Source organism: Erigeron canadensis, chromosome 5 (genome assembly GCF_010389155.1).
Source record: "Erigeron canadensis isolate Cc75 chromosome 5, C_canadensis_v1, whole genome shotgun sequence".
NCBI lineage: Eukaryota > Viridiplantae > Streptophyta > Magnoliopsida > Asterales > Asteraceae > Erigeron > Erigeron canadensis.
In genome coordinates this window covers 16,396,156-16,413,439 of record NC_057765.1, presented here as the reverse complement: position 1 = coordinate 16,413,439, position 17,284 = coordinate 16,396,156, and the positions used below count along the sequence as shown (strand labels likewise).

Below are 17,284 nucleotides of genomic sequence, written 5' to 3'. Positions count from 1 at the left end.
TTCTATTTATTTATTTTTTTTTTGTATTTTTGTTAACAATAAATAAAAAAACATACTAGTTACTAACTTGTATACAAATAAACTTAGAGGCTTTTTTTTCCCCCCAAATTTGTGTGTTTTTACGAATTTCTGTGTTAATTGAGGGGACTTTTAGATGTAAACTTTGTGTCGTATTAGGTACTGAAGTTACATTGTTATCGAAATTATGAAGCTTTTGTTGTCAAAATTGCTAAAAAAAGAAATTTTTTTTTTTATAGAATTTCAATATTCAGCAAGATCTCTATACGATTCTATGATTTTATGCGATTCTATGATCTCGTTGCGATCTTGCATGATCTCGTTGCGATCTTGCAATATCTTATTGCAATCTTACGATATTGCGATTCTCAAGAATCTCTTGCGATTCTTGCAAATTATTGCGATTTATATGACTATTTTGTGATAATCCAAAAAAACTTGGCTATTTTGGTACGATGACAACGAAAATTAGCTATTGTCGCGATTTTATAGTTGGATTTTATCTCTGCGCCACGTGCTTGTCACGTGTGTCCATCATAGAACAAAATAATTATAAAAACTAGCACATCTTTTTTTTTTTCCTGAACGGCACTTGTACAACTTGACTGCTAAACGATCACTCAGACACTCGCTCGACTCAAATTGAAATAAGTTTGTTGCCCCACAATCATTATCGATTCACCATCTTTGATCTCAATAAACCTACACAATTCCCTTAGCTAAATCGAGATCTATTTTCTTATAATATCCTACAGTCAATCATTTCCACTCTCCAACAATCTTTTATCTAACCTTATATATAATAATATAGCATATCAAATGGGGTTGTGATAATAATTAAGGAAAAATCAGAATGGGGGAATTGACAGAAGGATGGATAGATGCCTACAGAGGGATGTCAAGTGATAATATAAAGGGATTAATATTAGCATTGTCTTCTAGTTTGTTTATTGGCGCTAGTTTCATTGTTAAGAAAAAAGGACTTATTAAAGCTGGTGCTTCTTCTGGTGCTACAAGAGCAGGTGGGTTTTCCATTTTTTTTTCTTTTTTCGGGTTTTTGTTTATGATCTTTGATATAAAGTTTTGATCTTTATTATGATTACGATATGTTGAAATGTGGTTGTTTGTTAAATATTTGTACTTGTAACTTATAATTAGTAGATATATATATATATATATATATATGAGAAAAGTGAGTATGAGGCTCTTATGCACCCAATTGGGTGAAAAACCCCTCACATACTAGTATTTTAATATTTTAAATAAATACATAGCCCCCCATGATTTTTACCTTTAAAAAAAAGGTATGTGAGGGGTTTTTCACCCAACTTGGGTGCTTAACAGCCTCATATTCCCTTCCCCATATATATATATATATCATATATGTAAAATGTTGATTTAATATGCCCAATATGGTTGCTTTCGTATTTGTATTTGTATTGTCAAACATGTTTCTAAGATATCGGTAGGGCGCATGATTGATAAACGTTCGACCCGCATAGTAGCCGGACCCAGCAGACTGGTATTTCTTCTTTTCAGATTCTCGGCAGACAGGTATGATTTTCTAAACATTTCTCATTTTCTGTCTTGCACTCCTTTGTGGCCGGAGGTCCCTATAGAAGCAGTCTCTCTACCTTTGTGTAGAGGTAAGACTGTCTACAGCTTACCTCCCCCATACCCCGCGCAGGGATTGGGTCCTGTTGTTGTTGTATGTAAAGTGTTGATTTATTTGGAATATGGATGGATGGTCAAATGAGTAAATGGAGAGGGATCCATGTTCAGGCTAGGCTATTTATTTGCAAAAGTCGAGTACTCTGGTGGCTTTTTCCCTGGTCATTCCAAGATAATTATCTAGTGGGTTTGAACCCAGATCTTTGGGAAGCAATACCACTAGGCTACCTTAGAGATGGTTTTAGGATGGTTAAATAACTACGCAAGTAGGTAGATTTTGTGAAATAAAAAAGAAGAAGGGGCGGGTATGTATGGTTTTGTTACTCAGGCACTCGTTATGTTTTGTATCTATCTTTATGATGGTCTAATGCGTTTAATAATCATTGCCTTTGATTGGTTATGTTTTTTTTAATTTCTTTTAAAGGGAGGACAGATTAGTGTTTTGTAACTTAGTCTTGTATATGAATCACCAGTGTCATTTTGTGTTGATGATAGCATGTGATGGTTCTATTTTAAATATCTAAGCCACATAGAAGACGTGATCATTGATCACATGATTATTATTTGTACAGGTATTATTTGATGGCATCATTAATAGTTTAGTCAATGTTGGCACTGAATTCCTTACACACACTGTTCATTTATTAGGATATAGTTAATTGACCTTGTAAAAGTGTGAAGTACTCATGTTCGGCATGCATGCTTCCTTTTGATTGGTTATAGTATTTATAGACATGCGAATTTAGTGTTATGTGTTTGAGCTATGGATTCAATTATTGTATGGTGATAATACTTGATGGTTTTTATTTATGACATGAAGCGAGGGAGAAGAGGATGTGTGAGGTGGTGACTTGAAATTTGTAGGTGCATCCTCTTTCTAATATGATGTTGTAAAGTGGGTAAATGGATGGGTTTTCCCTGTCCAGGTTACCCAGGAAACAAGTCTTTTGACTCGAATGTACATGGCCAAACCGGGTTTTCCCCTTTGCTTTTTTTGATCTTTTCCAAGGCCACCCCAAGATGTTACCTAGTAAGATTTGAACCTGTGGCCTCTTATGAGGACATCATATCTCCTGATCATTAGGCTACCTTGGTGTTATGTACTGGCGAAATTCATTTGATTTTTTTTTTGATGGGTAGAAACTAGCATTCGTTATTCTTAGTAGTTGTGTTGATTAAGATGGTTGTAAATAGTGTTTTTATTTGGTGTTCCTTAAGTATTTCTTGTAAGAAAAAATTCCCTCATTTTTCAGCTTAACAAGGTTTTTGTTTCAGTTTTGATGTCAGCACGATTAGAGAACTACTGCCTTCTATCTGCTTTGATTCTTAGCTTTGAATGAACTGAGGGTGTGATGCCATGTAAGTGTAACACCCCGAGCTAGGGCTTGAAATGTTACGAACATCACATAGCATAAGGTGGAATTAATGTAGAACATGAACTAAATGCAAATAGAGGATTCAATGAATCCATAATATAAGTTAATTCAAGTAGAAAATGCATAAGGTGCAAGTAACCATCAAAGTTTACAAAAGATCATCAAAAGATGGCTATCGATCCTAAGCATAATGCAAAAGTAGGCAAATGAATCCTTGATCCATATAAGTCCAATTCCTGGGTACAAAAGCAAGTAATCCAATCATACTTCACGTCATGGGTTAACCTGGTTACCTGGAAAGTGTACTAAACAAGTCAACACGAGGTTGGTGAGTTCGTAGTAATGGTTCACAAGGAACCATCGTCAAATAACACAAAGCGTGTAAGTAAAGGCAAATCAACACATACAAGTAGCCTTTGTGTGTCACACAATCATTACAACGAGATTACACGATATAAGTAAAAGTGTGAAATAAATAAACACGAGTGATGTCAATATCAAGATATGTGTCGTATACATGTCAATGTCATAATACATAACATGTGGGCGACCATCAAGTCAACAATGCAACGATACTCACATGTCAATACAATGAACAATGTGGCATCTCAAAATCATCGGTGTATATATGTCTATATACCCGGATATCCATGTACGTCTCATCAATTCAACTCAAGTGTATACATCTATACACTCGTATGTGCTAGTCCGTCTCATCAATAACCATACCATTACATATGCGCGTTTGTCTCAATCACAAGTCCATCAATCATCAAGCCATCAAACCAACTAAAACAATACGTACATACACTTAGGAGGATTCTACTTTCAACGAGTCCCAGATGCTTATATATAGGGTCACCCGCGGCCTTCCCACCACATCTAAAGACCCTTTGAAGGCATAATTGACTTCCATGTATGCATAACTATCCTAAATATAACTATATATATATCACAATCATGTACAAAATAAACCATACGTATCAATCAATCAATCATTCAATCAAACATTCCAACACGTATTCACGTAAAAGTACACTTTCCAGCCTGAATCTCAAAGGAGTAAGGAGCTACGAAACTTACCTTGATCTGCAAAAGTAGTTAAGTATGATATAAAGTTGAGTCAATGTCGTTCTACGTTCACTTCACGTCCACCACCTATATATAGATAATATACATGCACATTATTATTCTATGTATATCTATAACATCATTTAAATAACAAAACCCTAATTAGGGTTCCAAGATGTTTCCCGACACTAAGTGACTTCCGGGACCAGCATTTATCATTAGGTAAGTCTAGAAGTGGTTTAGGTCGAAGCCCAATACGCCACGAGGGTCCTGGGGGTCAAACCAGGTCAAACAGGAAAACAATCAAAACTAAGCGGCGTAAGCTACGCACAAGCTCAGCGTAGGTTACGCTTACGCTAGTTCAAAAAAAGTAGAGCGTAAGATACGACCAGATGAAGCGTAGGTTACGGTGGGTATAAATGGCTTGGCGTAGATTACGGTTGTTCCACCATACCCTACGGCTGTCTGCATTTGGCGTCTGGTTGTTCAAAAGTTGGCCTAAACAGAAACATTTTAGCATAAGGTCATTTTGAGAGTTGGAGGCCACTCTAACCTACAGCACCCCAAGCGTAGGATACGCCACGTCGCCACCTGAGCCAAACCAACGTATGATACGCCAGTTCCTAACGTACCAGACGCTCCTTCACTCCATGCCCAGCGTAAGCTACGCTCAAGAGGGGCATACCTTACGCCGGCTAAGGCTTAAGAACAACAGTGACAGGAACACGACCCAAAACCTTAAAATCTCACATTTTAACTTGGCCAACGACTTAAATAGGTTAAGGACTCGTTAACAAACATGTTTATGCATAACCCAACTCGAAATTCCATTTTCTTTCATCAAATTTTTGCTTCAAACGATTTTGACCTAATTTCCTTTAAACCAAAAACCCCAATTTTTCTTTAATGGAGTTTTGAGCTTAAAATCGGCCATTAGTCAAACAAGGGAACCAAAAGAAAGTTGTTTACGGAATTACACGATTTTAATACAAGAATACTTACAATCTTTGACTACCAAAAGCTACAATCCGAAAATAAGCTACAACAAGGGATTTCTTGAGTCTTGAACTTCCAATTCTTGATATAATGATTATATGATGATGAAGATGATTATTCTATCCTTAATTTAAGCTAGAAAACCATAAATGATACAAGAATTAATGAGAGATAGAGGGGTATGTGTTTGTGTGTGTGCATTTACTTAGAGAGAAATAGAGATGAAAGATGAGTGGTGGAAAGGATGGATAAGGTGGAGGGTAAGGATTGGGTAGTTAGTTGGGTCAATGGGTCATGGGTCTAGTCCATGGGTTGACCCGATAGCATGTCTAGTTAGATTCACATATCGCATAACGTCATTCACATAATAAATCGATTAACCAACCCGACAAGTGTTTTTCTAGGCATAACAACCCAAGATGAACTCAATTATATTACCAATCAAAATAGTTAGTCAACTAATACATAAAGTCAAAAGGGGTCAAATATCGCGGATGTTACAATAAGGGTGTTCCATAATAGCATGCTTTTGAATTTCACTGATTATATATGCGCCTAACATACAATTAGTGTATGGCATGTGTGTGTTTTGGTCTGTATTACTTTGGCTAACATGTGACCTTTTTATCAGGAGCTGGAGGCTACTCGTACTTATTGGAGCCTTTATGGTGGGTAGGCATGACAACTAGTGAGCTTTCCCTATTTTCATTTGTTTAATGCCATATCTTATACTCTGATTGTAACAATGTGACGTAAATATGATCATCAACTGTTGTTTAACTACTTCAACAGTGGTTGTTGGAGAAATAGCAAATTTTGCAGCTTATGCTTTTGCACCGGCTATCCTGGTCACTCCTCTTGGGGCCCTCAGCATTATAATTAGTGCTGTACTTGCATATATAATATTGCGAGAGAAGCTACATATTTTTGGAGTTCTCGGTTGTGCTCTATGTGTCGTCGGTTCCACTACAATTGTTCTGCATGCTCCTCAGGAACGTCAGATTGAATCAGTGGCAGAAGTATGGGACCTTGCTACCGAGCCAGGTGAATGGTTGCTTTCATTATTAACTGTTTTTGAATTAAACATTATTCATTTGTGAAAATAAGTCTTAGTTATTGATGGCAATTTTAACCCATATACATTTGAATGAATCTATGTGGGTTGTGCCACATTCTAAGGGGAACAGGTCAAATGGATTAGCGGGTTTGAAAGTCACCCAAAGTCTATTCTAATGCATTTGATCTTCCAAATCTTTTTCTGTATGCGGTACTGGTGCTGATGGCTGTTTTCATCATTGTGTTCCTTTATATCCCAGTATATGGCCAGACACACATAATGTGCTATATTGGAGTGTGTTCGCTTATAGGCTCTTTATCGGTATTCATCATCACTTCATCAGTTGGATGCATTTCTTCATGTTTAGCTTTGATACCTCTATTCATCAAATCTAATTTAATTCTTCATGTTTCACAGGTCATGAGTGTGAAAGCTGTTGGCATTGCTTTGAAACTTACTTTATCAGGAATGAATCAGCTAGTGTACCCCCAAACCTGGGTTTTTACGTTCATTTTTCTCCATTGTGTCATTACTCAGATGAACTATCTGAACAAGGTAACAACTAACAAGTAACAACCCTTCTTTTTATACTAGATTATCTAATCGGTTTTGTATCATGTAATTCCATGACATGTAAAAGCCATCTGGAATCGACACATTGTATTCTCACTTATGTCACATCTTGTCCTTTGTAGAAGTAAGTTGTTGGGACTAGTTTGTTAATTAGATATGAGATATGAAGTGTGCTGCAATCATTAGTTCACCGTGCATCCGGTTCTCTCTCTTCTCTCTCTCTAACCTCTCCCTCTCCCTAACGGTAACAAATATCTAGATGTAAGATCTGAATTTGTGATCCAAAGAGTGGGATTGAGATTGAGATTAAGATTGAGAGTTTGAGATCGAGATTATCCCTATCCGGTTAAGGCTTCCACTCCGGTGGATCTAACCCTATTTTTCACTTTTGGGCCGGAGGTTCCTTCCACTCCGGTGGATCTGGAAGCAACCTCTCTACCTTTGAGTAGGGATAAGGTCTGTCTACATCATACCTCCCCCATAGCCCCGCTTATGTTGGGATTGGGTACCTTGTTGTTGTTGTTGTATATGAAGTGTGCTGCAATAGGCTTTAGTCGAGGTTGTAAAATAGGCAGATCATACGGGTCAACTACCAGGTCCACACGGGTTTTTAGAGTACACATGCAAAAATGTTGTTGCATTTTTATATATTCTATTTGTTCCATGGCTCTTCTCTCTTAAGTGCAGTCAAGTAGTAATGTTTTACTAATACCTGTTTTATATATGCTGCAGGCGCTAGACACATTTAACACTGCTGTTGTCTCACCCATATACTACACTATGTTCACAACTCTTACTATATTGGCAAGTGTGATCATGTTCAAGGTATTATTTTTTAGTCCCAAAACAATTAGTATCTCTAGAGACTAGAGGTGGAAAAATGGGCTGGGAGCGCTAGTTGGATATAATCACAAAAAAACTGTATAAATACCAATTGTACTGTTTTCTGCAATAAATAAAAAAATATCTGAGGTTTTTTGTATTTGAATGCATATTAAATTGACTTTGGCAGTTTTAACCCATTGGTTATCTCTAGACGTGGCAAAATGAGCTGGGAGGGCGAGTTGGATATGATCACAAAAAACTGATTATTACCAATCTTACAGTATTTCTGAAATATATAAACAAAAACAATTGGTATCTCTAGAGGTGGCAAAGTTGGTTTTTTACACGACAACAAATAATTTGGTATTTTGGACTATACATTGGAGATGGTCACTATCAAACTAAGTTCAACCTCATTACCCAAGTACAACAACAACAACAAAGACCCAATCCCTATACGGGGTACGGGGGAGCTCAACAAAGACCCAATCCCTATACGGGGTACGGGGGAGGTGAGCCGTAAACTGTCTTACCTCTACCCAAAGGTAGAGAGACTGCTTCCATAAGGACCTCCGGCCACAAAGAGGTGAAAGTCGAAAAGTGTAAAGAGTCTAGTTATCATACCTGTCGGTCGCCGATAACAACCTCATTACCCAAGTGTAGATCGATAAATACATTTGTATATTGGTAAAAAAAATTTGTTTCCTCTTTCCGATTCTAGAACACAAAAAGTTTACCAACAAACGTTCCATTTTTCCCTAGTCAATACCCAAGAACATACAAATAAAATTAATACACCTTTTGTTTTCTCTCTTTGCGTTGTACTTTTTGCTCATAAAGTAAGTTCGGAGGTTTTCACGCATTAGAAAAGATAATTTAGTGACTTATGACCCATTTGACCCTTGAGAAATAAGCTATAACCTAAATCAACCATTCATAGATAAGTGTGTCGAAATAGTTACCGACTAGTTTATCATGTTTGAAGTTTGGTTATGGTGTTATAGTTACAAATAATTTAAATGTTCTTGGGAACAGGATTGGTCCGGACAGACTCCTGCGCAGATTGTCACAGAATTGTGTGGGTTTGTGACAATACTCTCCGGAACCTTTCTTCTCCACAAAACGAAAGACATGGTCGACGGTATGCTTCTTTACCTCTTCTGCATTTTGGGACATTAACATATGAATCGATCAAATTGGATTATGTTCTATCTGAAATGGTTTAAATTAACAACCTAAATTATACAAACATTGGGTTGAATGGGTAAAAGTTCGTCTTGAATGTGGTTTTGTGTGCATACAATCACTATATCGGCTTTAGTTTATTGTGGTATTTGATATAGTTTTGTTATTATATTTAAGGAATTAATTGGGTTTGATAAATTCTAATAAATTCACAAGCTGCCCCCGTTTGACTTATGTTTTGAGCCTGTCTAACCGTTCCAGTCTGACCCTTTGTACTACCTTGACACATATTCCAGTAGTACCTTGTTTGGGTGCACTTCAAGTTTCTAGTCTTTTCCATATTCTTTGCACATGGAAAATTTACATTTAATCAACTACAGGTCCACCGACTCTGTCAGGGCGACTACCGAAGCACAGAACAGAAGAGGATGATCAGGAGGGCATCCCTTTGAGACGACAAGATCTGACAGTATGAGATCTCCATCGTCCAGTTTTTGTGTCAATCTTGATTCCTCTTGAGGTTAGACTCATAGAACATACTTATATCACAGTGTACTTCTACCAAGCATTTGATGCTTTTTCATAGATACAACAGGAAGAACGGAAATTCTTTTTTGCTGGTGTCTTCGTAAGTTAGGAAGAAATCAGTTTTGGGTGGCCATCTCATGTAAACTGTAAGAAACATTAGTTTAATAGAAAATGCAATTTTTTAGTTTGATCTTACATCTTGCATATGAGGTACATGTCTATTTTTTGCTAAATGCAATTATCCTCTTCAAGCAAGTCACTCCAGAAAATGGCAGATTTATGGTTGATGTTCACTGACATAGTTCAATTTCAACCAGGTAGGAAAATGGGTGGGTCTGATAGATTATTTCTATGAGGTGACTTTTGATGGCTTAAAACCTGACATACATTCTGTCAGTGTTGCCAATCATAGGTGGATAAAGCTGACGGGTGCGGGTTAACCTGAATAACTTTGCTTCTCCTCAACCCATTTTTATCTCAGTTTTATTTTGTGTGGGTTAGAGTCATCTCATAAATGTTGAGTTTATGAGTTTATGTCATATGTTTGTGTCGCGCCAATGCTTGAACAGGATCCCTGCCTTTTAGCAATAGTTATCTAATCCTTTGTGATGGGCTACCTATCTTCAGCTCAATCTGCAGCCGCTCGTTCCGACAAAAGACATAATAGTAGTTTTTCCGTCTTTATAAGTGTTACCCATGACAAGAGCTATCTTATTACTTTGCTTATATTACATAACAATATTTATTATTCAGTCATCTGTGAAGTTCTATAGATTGTAAATTAACCATGGGTGACTATTGAGCCATCTGACCTGTTTAGTTTTTCAATTAAGGTTTTTACTTTTATTTTTATTTCGCCCATTTGACCCCTTTAAGGTGATATGAAATGGAAATCGACCTATTGATAAGTAAATAAGTCGAAATTGCTACTTTTAAGTTCAACTTTGAGTTTGATGATCATATTATTCGGCGTTAGAATCTCTGCTTGAAGTAAATAACCATCCCCGGGGCAATTAACTGGTTTGTACGCTACCTTTTTTTAGTCATAACCCCTTCTGTTTTGCTCAGCAAAGGGTGAAATGGCGAAAACCATCAATGTAACTAAAAGAGGTGTGTGCGAATCAGCTCCTGTAACTATATGACTTGCAGGTGTATACTTCTTCCCTTGTGATCTAATGACGTCTTTAGTTCTAAGGCAAAACTCCATTATCGGAGTTTGGTGTACCCATAATAAGGTAGCGCTATCTCGATACAGGATCCCACACTTGTTAATGAATTCAGAGACATTTGCATGTCTATTGGTTAAACAGGATATATTCTACCTTGAAAAAGTTGGTTAATTGAAGTTGTGCGAACATGCTTGCTTCCCTTATTAAGACGCTGAGATGAACACAGAGGTTTTATAGCTGCATACATGGTTTGATTTGGTTATATATGAATGTGGATTTTGTTTAACTTTTACTGTTATTTACACCATTTTACAGAAAAAAATGACATCATATGCTTCATGTATTTTTCAGGTGTTGGATATAATCTCAATTTTTTTTTTTTTACAAATTACTACAAACATCATGTGATTACTTGAAGTATGTTAAATGTTTTTTAACCTTTTTTAGATCATATAATCCCTGTACTTCTGGTGCAATAAGTAAAATTTCAAATCATTACATACTTGTAAAATTTCAAATCATTACATACTTTTTGTTTCGTTTAGTACCATCTCATACCAATATATCATACCTATATATATGGTAATCATATCAGTTTTTACGAGTATCATTTTGGTAATATTTTCCATTAATTTTGTGTCCTCTTCCACTAAGTTTATCTTTGTGAGTGTGGTGGCATGATATCAATGGTTGATTCTCGAGTTTTGACTAAACATGATTGTGTAAATTATCATTTATTTTCATCTTAACAAAATTTGCTGTATGTAACTGACATATAAGGCTATATTTGTGCTTTCTGCAGTATGCCGATAATTTCACCCATTTGGCCTGTATGACTGTATCTATACTTATTTAACACATGTTATTATGTTTTTTCAGGATAATTCATTTCTAACTCGAACGTTTGTTTCCAGACAATCTTCACATACACATCCCCTTTAAAATTAACAAGCATCATAATTGAACTATTCCCAGTTTGATTGTGTTGACCCATTTAAGGTACAAACTCAACTGAGTTGAATTAGTAGGATCATAAATTTACAAAAATGTTACAAGTGGTACAGTCACTTTAGGAAATATCAACTGCTAATATTTCTCTCAGTAAGAATTTCCTTTTTGTAACACCAATATGACCACTTGAGGTGGTTCCAACCACAGTGGTAGCGCCGCTTTCAGTTTCAGTGCTAGTCGTGGTGTTGAACGTCTTAGAACTTTGTTTTTTTCTGCTTTTTAACTGAACTAGATTTTGTACCATATCTACCCATATCGGAAATCTAGATCTTTCCATCTTGGTAACAACTTCTGTCATTGATGGACGCAATTCTTCATCCGATGACACACATTGTATAGCTAAAACCAGCAAACTTTGTATGACGCCCTCCATATGCCGTGACATCTTGACCCTTTTGTCACATATATCCATTATTTTGTTCTCTTCGGTCAATCCTAGTGACCATTCCACTATTGAAGCGGGTTCCCTTGAAACATCAATTGCTTTTGTGCCACTAATGATCTCTAGCAATACCACACCAAAACTAAAAACGTCGTTTTTGGTGCTTAGCTTACAAGGGGTAGTGTAATTAGGGTCTAAATACCCAATAGTACCTGCAGGTAATCCTAACATGTCAACTCTCTCACTCAGTGAGTCATAACTTCCCATACACACTGCTAGCCCAAAATCAGCCAACCGGGCCTTTGACTTTAAGTCTAACAAAATGTTTTCTGGTTTTATATCGCGGTGGATGATCAAGGGCTTTGACTCATGGAGAAACTGCACCGCACGAGCTATTTGGATTGCCAATTTTACACGTTTACGCCATGATGGTGGAGACGAGTCAGGCAAGGCCAGATGAAGTTTTTCGTGAAGCATGCCACCAGGCATGTGCTCGATCACAAGAACTCTATGACCAACCGAGTTATGACTCGTTCCAAGCAGATTAACTAGGAACTGGTTTGGACAGATAGACGACAAGATACGAAATTCATTTTCAATCTTGGAAGTGTCTTGCAGCTTGCAAAGGCCAAGAGATGGTGTCTTGATAGCAACAATTTGGCCATTTTTAAGAGTGGCTTTATAAATGCATCCATGACTTCCTTTGCCTATGAGATGTGACTTTGAATAGTTATGAGTTGCTTCTTCAAGTTCTTCACATGTAAATTCTTTCATAGTTTTCATTTCAAAATACTTTAAGTGATGATAGATGATTGATCATGTTTTGATGCAAAGATATAGCTACAATCAATAAAAGGTGAGAGCATCTATTTTGAAAAAGGCAAAAAGTAAAGATTCGTGTGCTTAAAAAAGAGTTTACTGCAAACTAAAAATTATTTGGATGCATGTTTTGAAAGTGATATATGCATTATAAATTAACTAACTTTATTCAAGAGTTATAAAATATAATTGATTTATGTTTTTGTGTCCTTTGTTTGGACTGAAGTTGTATTTATGTCGATACTCGATAATACTAAGTTGTTTAAGTCTCTTGTAAAATACGGAGTATTATTTTAGATTTTTCAAATGATAGGATAAATGACCAGTAAAGTATTTTGTTTAACTTAATCTTTACAATCAAGTTTGTTGCAACAGATTATTTAATATCTAATAATTGATGAGTTTTTCTCTTTCTATCAGCAATTAAAAACCAACTATTAGGACTTCACATCATAATAATTAGACAAAAGATTTCAAAATGGATATCTAACCTCCTTTGCCCATTCTTCAATAACATAAAAAAAATAAATAGGTGGGAATCCTCTGGTCCCATGTACCGTTTTGATACTCAGAGTTTATACCGTATAGAACTCAAGTCTGATAGGTTACCATCCTCACACTGGGATCACAAGATATAGTTTCTCCACTTGCCAAACCTTTGGCAAGTGTCTGTGTTAGAATATAAGCACATAAACATATAACAATTCACGAGTACGCAGCGGAAAAGAAACGTATATGCAATCAAATTAATTAACAAAGAAAGAATCGAAACGTGTACCTTCGCGCAAAGCTTTCAATAATATTATTAATAATAAGATTATTATTAGTTTAGGGTTTAAAGCAAAACCCCTCTACGATCACACACTAGACACCCCATATAATGTATGCTAGTACTCCGATCATGAACCAAACAACCCTTTGTTTATTAAACCCCTTCAACCGAAAAACCATAGCTCGAAAACTATAGTTGTCGACTAACTATCAATCCCATAAAATAATACTTAACATTAATTGTAAGTATATATTATATGTTCCATGTTGGTTTTTCAAACGGCACAACCAAAAACCCTTTAAAAAAAGGTTTTGGCGGAAACAAAAAATAAGAAGGGAGGAGAGGAGAGGAGAGTTTTCTTATGTGAATTGTATATAAAACCTTTAACTTAACCCTCCTTAAAAAATTAGGGTCTAAATTCATTTTCCAATTTTTACATTTTAATCCTCTATTTAATTAATTAAATATAATTAACCCCTTAATATATTTAAATTAATTATTTCGTGATCTAATTAATTAATATATTACTTTAATATACTAATTAATAATATAGAGTTACCGTGTCATTTTGTGTGACCCCGTAGGCTTAAATTATTTTCGGACATGCGATTTATAATAAAATGATCACACTCCAACAGCTCCCACTTGAGCATGTTATTGTAAAGGCAATAACATTGGTTGGCGTCTGGCAACACTCCAATACTCCCGAAAATATTTAAGAATAGATTCTTAAATTGCCAAGTTGAAATGATTTAGTCTTTAATATCCCTTTGTTCAGATACCCTTGTTAATTATGAATATGGATCAATGTCATTTCATAATTTAACGATTATGTTTCTCATTTCTACAATTAATTAAGATTACCAAATTAGTCAAGACCACCTCTTGAGTTCATTTGGGTGTGGCCACACAAACATCTTCAATTAATTAATGAGGGCGCCAAATGGTATCATACTTCAGTTGCAAATTGAAGGAACAAATCCTGTATTGACTACAAGTGTCTGGCCATGTCGTTTCTTAACATTTCTGAAAATAGCCCTTTATTACTGCCTTGTTCAGGACAGTTAGGAACTATATCAAGAAATGCAATCCACACATGCATAACTCACTTGTATCTCAAGTCAAAGGATAAATAAAGTAACCATTTCACGAATTTCGTTCTAGGGTAAGTCCAATATTCACCTTTTGAATATCATGTGAGTTTGGTACGATCCACCATCTTCAAAATATTCCTTTAAATATTTTCACCAATCTCTCACAATTGTCTTACTTTAATTATATTCCCATATAACTAATTGACAATAGACATTTAGAATATTCAACTAATATTCATGGATTTAAACATGCAAATATATGACACAATTATTATAAAAATGAAACCACTTATACCGCGTATAAAAATTCATTTATGAAAATAACAATTGTTTAACATCCCATTATCCAAAAACCAATCACAGATTACATGATATAACTTAACAATAACTTATGCCCACGGCATACTTATTGACCTTTCCTTTTAACAATGCCTTTGTAAAAGGATCCGCTAAGTTATAATCTGTGTGAACTTTAAGTAATTTGATTTCACGCAATTCGTTTTGCTTACGAACGTAGTGATATCTTCTTAGGTAATGTCTGACACCTTTTGATCCCCAGGTTCATTGGCAATGATAATTGCTCCCGAATTATCACAGTACAGTTCCATAGGTGTGTTATTTGAGGATTATCATATGGAATCCAAAAATAAACTATCTAATCCAGACAACCTTCATGTCGTCTTCTCTGAGACGGCAATATACTCAGATTCTGTTACGTACATAGCAACTGTGGTTTGCTATTAGCTCATAGCATTCCACCGTGTCTTCATTTAAAATGAAGACGTATCCCGACTGATATTTTTGATTCATCTTCATCAGTCATGAAATCCAACATCACAAATTCTATTACTATTTGAATTTTGATCAGGATTTCAACCATACACCAAGAATATTTCTTTAGTAGCCCGCATGCACTTAAGAATACTTTTCACAGCAGTTCACTGATCCACTTCGAGATTTTGCTGATATCGGCTAACAATACTTTGAGCGAACACAATTTCAGGTCTAGTGCATCTTACCGTATACATGATAAATCCCACAACCGAAGTATAAGGAACTCTTTGCACACGCTCCACCTTTTCAGGTGTAGAAGCACCATTCTTGCTAGATAAATTAAGTCCTTCTTGCATAGGCAAATTCCCGCGCTTAGAATTTTCCATCTTGAATCTCTTCAAGATCTTATCAATATAAGCACTTTGACTTAATCCAATCAACCGTTTATTTCTATCTTTATCGATTTTGATTCCAAGTATGAATGCTACTCACCCAAGTCTTTCATAGCGAAACACTTTCCAAGATAAGATTTAACGTCTTTCAACATTGGAATGTGATTTCCTATTATCAATATGTCATCGACATACAAGACAAGGAAAGTAACATTACTCCCACTAGCTTTGCGATATACACATGGCTCATCAGGATTCTGAACAAAATCAAACTTTTGATCTCTTCATCAAACCTTTTATTCCAACTCCTTGATGCTTGCTTTAGTCCATAAATGGACCTTTGAAGCTTGCATACTTTGTTGGGATGTTTTGGATCGACAAAACCTTCAGGTTGGTCCATATAGACTTCCTCGTCTAGAAAACCATTCAAGAAAGCGGTTTTGACATCCATTTGCCATATCTCTAAGTCATAGTACGCTGCTATGGCTAAGATGATCCTAATAGCTCCAATGTCCGTAACGGGAGAAAAGGATTCCTCATAATCAACTCCAAAGAGTTGAGTATAACCTTTCGCCACAAGACGAGCTTTATAGGTGTGTACATTTCCATCCATATCGGTCTTCTTCTTGAAGATCCACTTACACCCAACGGTTCTACCATTTGGTGGAAGATCAACCAAGCTCCAGACTTGATTGTCTTTCATGGATTTTATTTCCACATTCGCAACTTCAAGCCATTTGTCAGATTCCGGATTTGATAATGCAGCATTGAAATTAGGAGGTTCATTCAAATCTCCCATTACATGTTCTTCAGATTCAATCATAAGATTTAATCTTTCATGAGCATGTATTTTCCTTGAGAACCTACGAACTGGAATCGCTCTATCTTCAACTTGTAGTTCACTTAGAGATTCATCTTTTTGAACATTTCCCCCACAAGTTGAAGATTGCTAGTATCTTTAGAAGTTGACACATCTTCTTGATGCTCATCAAGTTCAACAATCCTCCCACTGTCCTCTTGAGATATGAGTCTCCTTTCAAGGAACTCAGCAAATCAAAAAGTTTTTGACAATGTTTCCGGTAGGAAAGTAGAAGTAGTAACCCATCGTTTCCTTTGAGTATCCTACAAAGATGCACTTGACACCACATTCATGTAGTGTCTTGTCAACTTTCTTGGTTGGAACCATATTGAGAATGCATGCAGCAATCTCTAGAGCACAATCCCAAAATGAAATGGGAGAGTCCTAAGGTTCATCGTTTATCTTACCATGCTCAACAAGGTTTGATTTCTCCTTTCACATATACCCTTATATAGGAGTAAGCTCTTGGATAAATCCACAAGCTTTTAGATGATCCTTAAACTTTTTGGCTTAAGTATTCTTTATCTCGATCCGAACAAAGAATCTTGATGGTTCTATTGAGTTGATTCTCCACTTCATTTTAAATTCATTGAATATTTCAAAGACTTCATGTTTATGTTTAAGCAATTAAACATAACCATAATGACTGAAATCATTCATAAAAATGATGAAGTAGCTAGCCTTTCCTTGACACATGCCTAAATGGGCTACA

At 35.9% G+C, this 17,284-nt stretch overlaps 2 protein-coding genes across 4 annotated transcripts; one reads left to right on the top strand and one right to left on the bottom strand.

The window, feature by feature from the left end:
• The first annotated feature begins 678 nt into the window (after positions 1 to 678).
• Positions 679 to 9,495, top strand: LOC122599048 (probable magnesium transporter NIPA4). Of its 3 annotated transcripts, none has more exons than XM_043771497.1 (8): positions 679 to 1,040; positions 5,764 to 5,820; positions 5,925 to 6,176; positions 6,449 to 6,510; positions 6,607 to 6,744; positions 7,495 to 7,587; positions 8,623 to 8,728; positions 9,153 to 9,495. In XM_043771497.1, the coding sequence occupies exons 1-8, from the start codon at positions 872 to 874 to the stop codon at positions 9,245 to 9,247; spliced, it is 972 nt and encodes a 323-aa protein (XP_043627432.1). In that variant the 5' UTR covers positions 679 to 871; the 3' UTR covers positions 9,248 to 9,495. The 3 variants fall into 3 exon arrangements, with proteins under 3 accessions (XP_043627432.1, XP_043627433.1, XP_043627434.1); XM_043771499.1 differs by lacking the exon at positions 679 to 1,040 and adding an exon at positions 2,395 to 3,048; XM_043771498.1 differs by lacking the exon at positions 679 to 1,040 and adding an exon at positions 2,337 to 3,048 and having other exon boundaries at positions 5,764 to 6,176.
• A 1,911-nt stretch (positions 9,496 to 11,406) lies between these two features.
• Positions 11,407 to 12,674, bottom strand: LOC122600976 (serine/threonine-protein kinase-like protein At5g23170). Its single transcript, XM_043773756.1, has one exon. The coding sequence runs from the start codon at positions 12,643 to 12,645 to the stop codon at positions 11,539 to 11,541; it is 1,107 nt and encodes a 368-aa protein (XP_043629691.1). The 5' UTR covers positions 12,646 to 12,674; the 3' UTR covers positions 11,407 to 11,538.
• Between the last annotated feature and the right edge of the window lie 4,610 nt (positions 12,675 to 17,284).

Excerpts from the sequence above, each read along its gene's own strand:
- LOC122599048 (XM_043771497.1), top strand. The coding sequence starts at position 872 with ATGGGGGAATTGACAGAAGGATGGATAGATGCCTACAGAGGGATGTCA. Across the intron at positions 6,177-6,448 it reads GGACCTTGCTACCGAGCCAG|TATATGGCCAGACACACATA; the intron begins GTGAATGGTTGC and ends TTTATATCCCAG. Across the intron at positions 6,745-7,494 it reads AGATGAACTATCTGAACAAG|GCGCTAGACACATTTAACAC; the intron begins GTAACAACTAAC and ends TATATGCTGCAG.
- LOC122600976 (XM_043773756.1), bottom strand. The coding sequence starts at position 12,645 with ATGAAAACTATGAAAGAATTTACATGTGAAGAACTTGAAGAAGCAACT.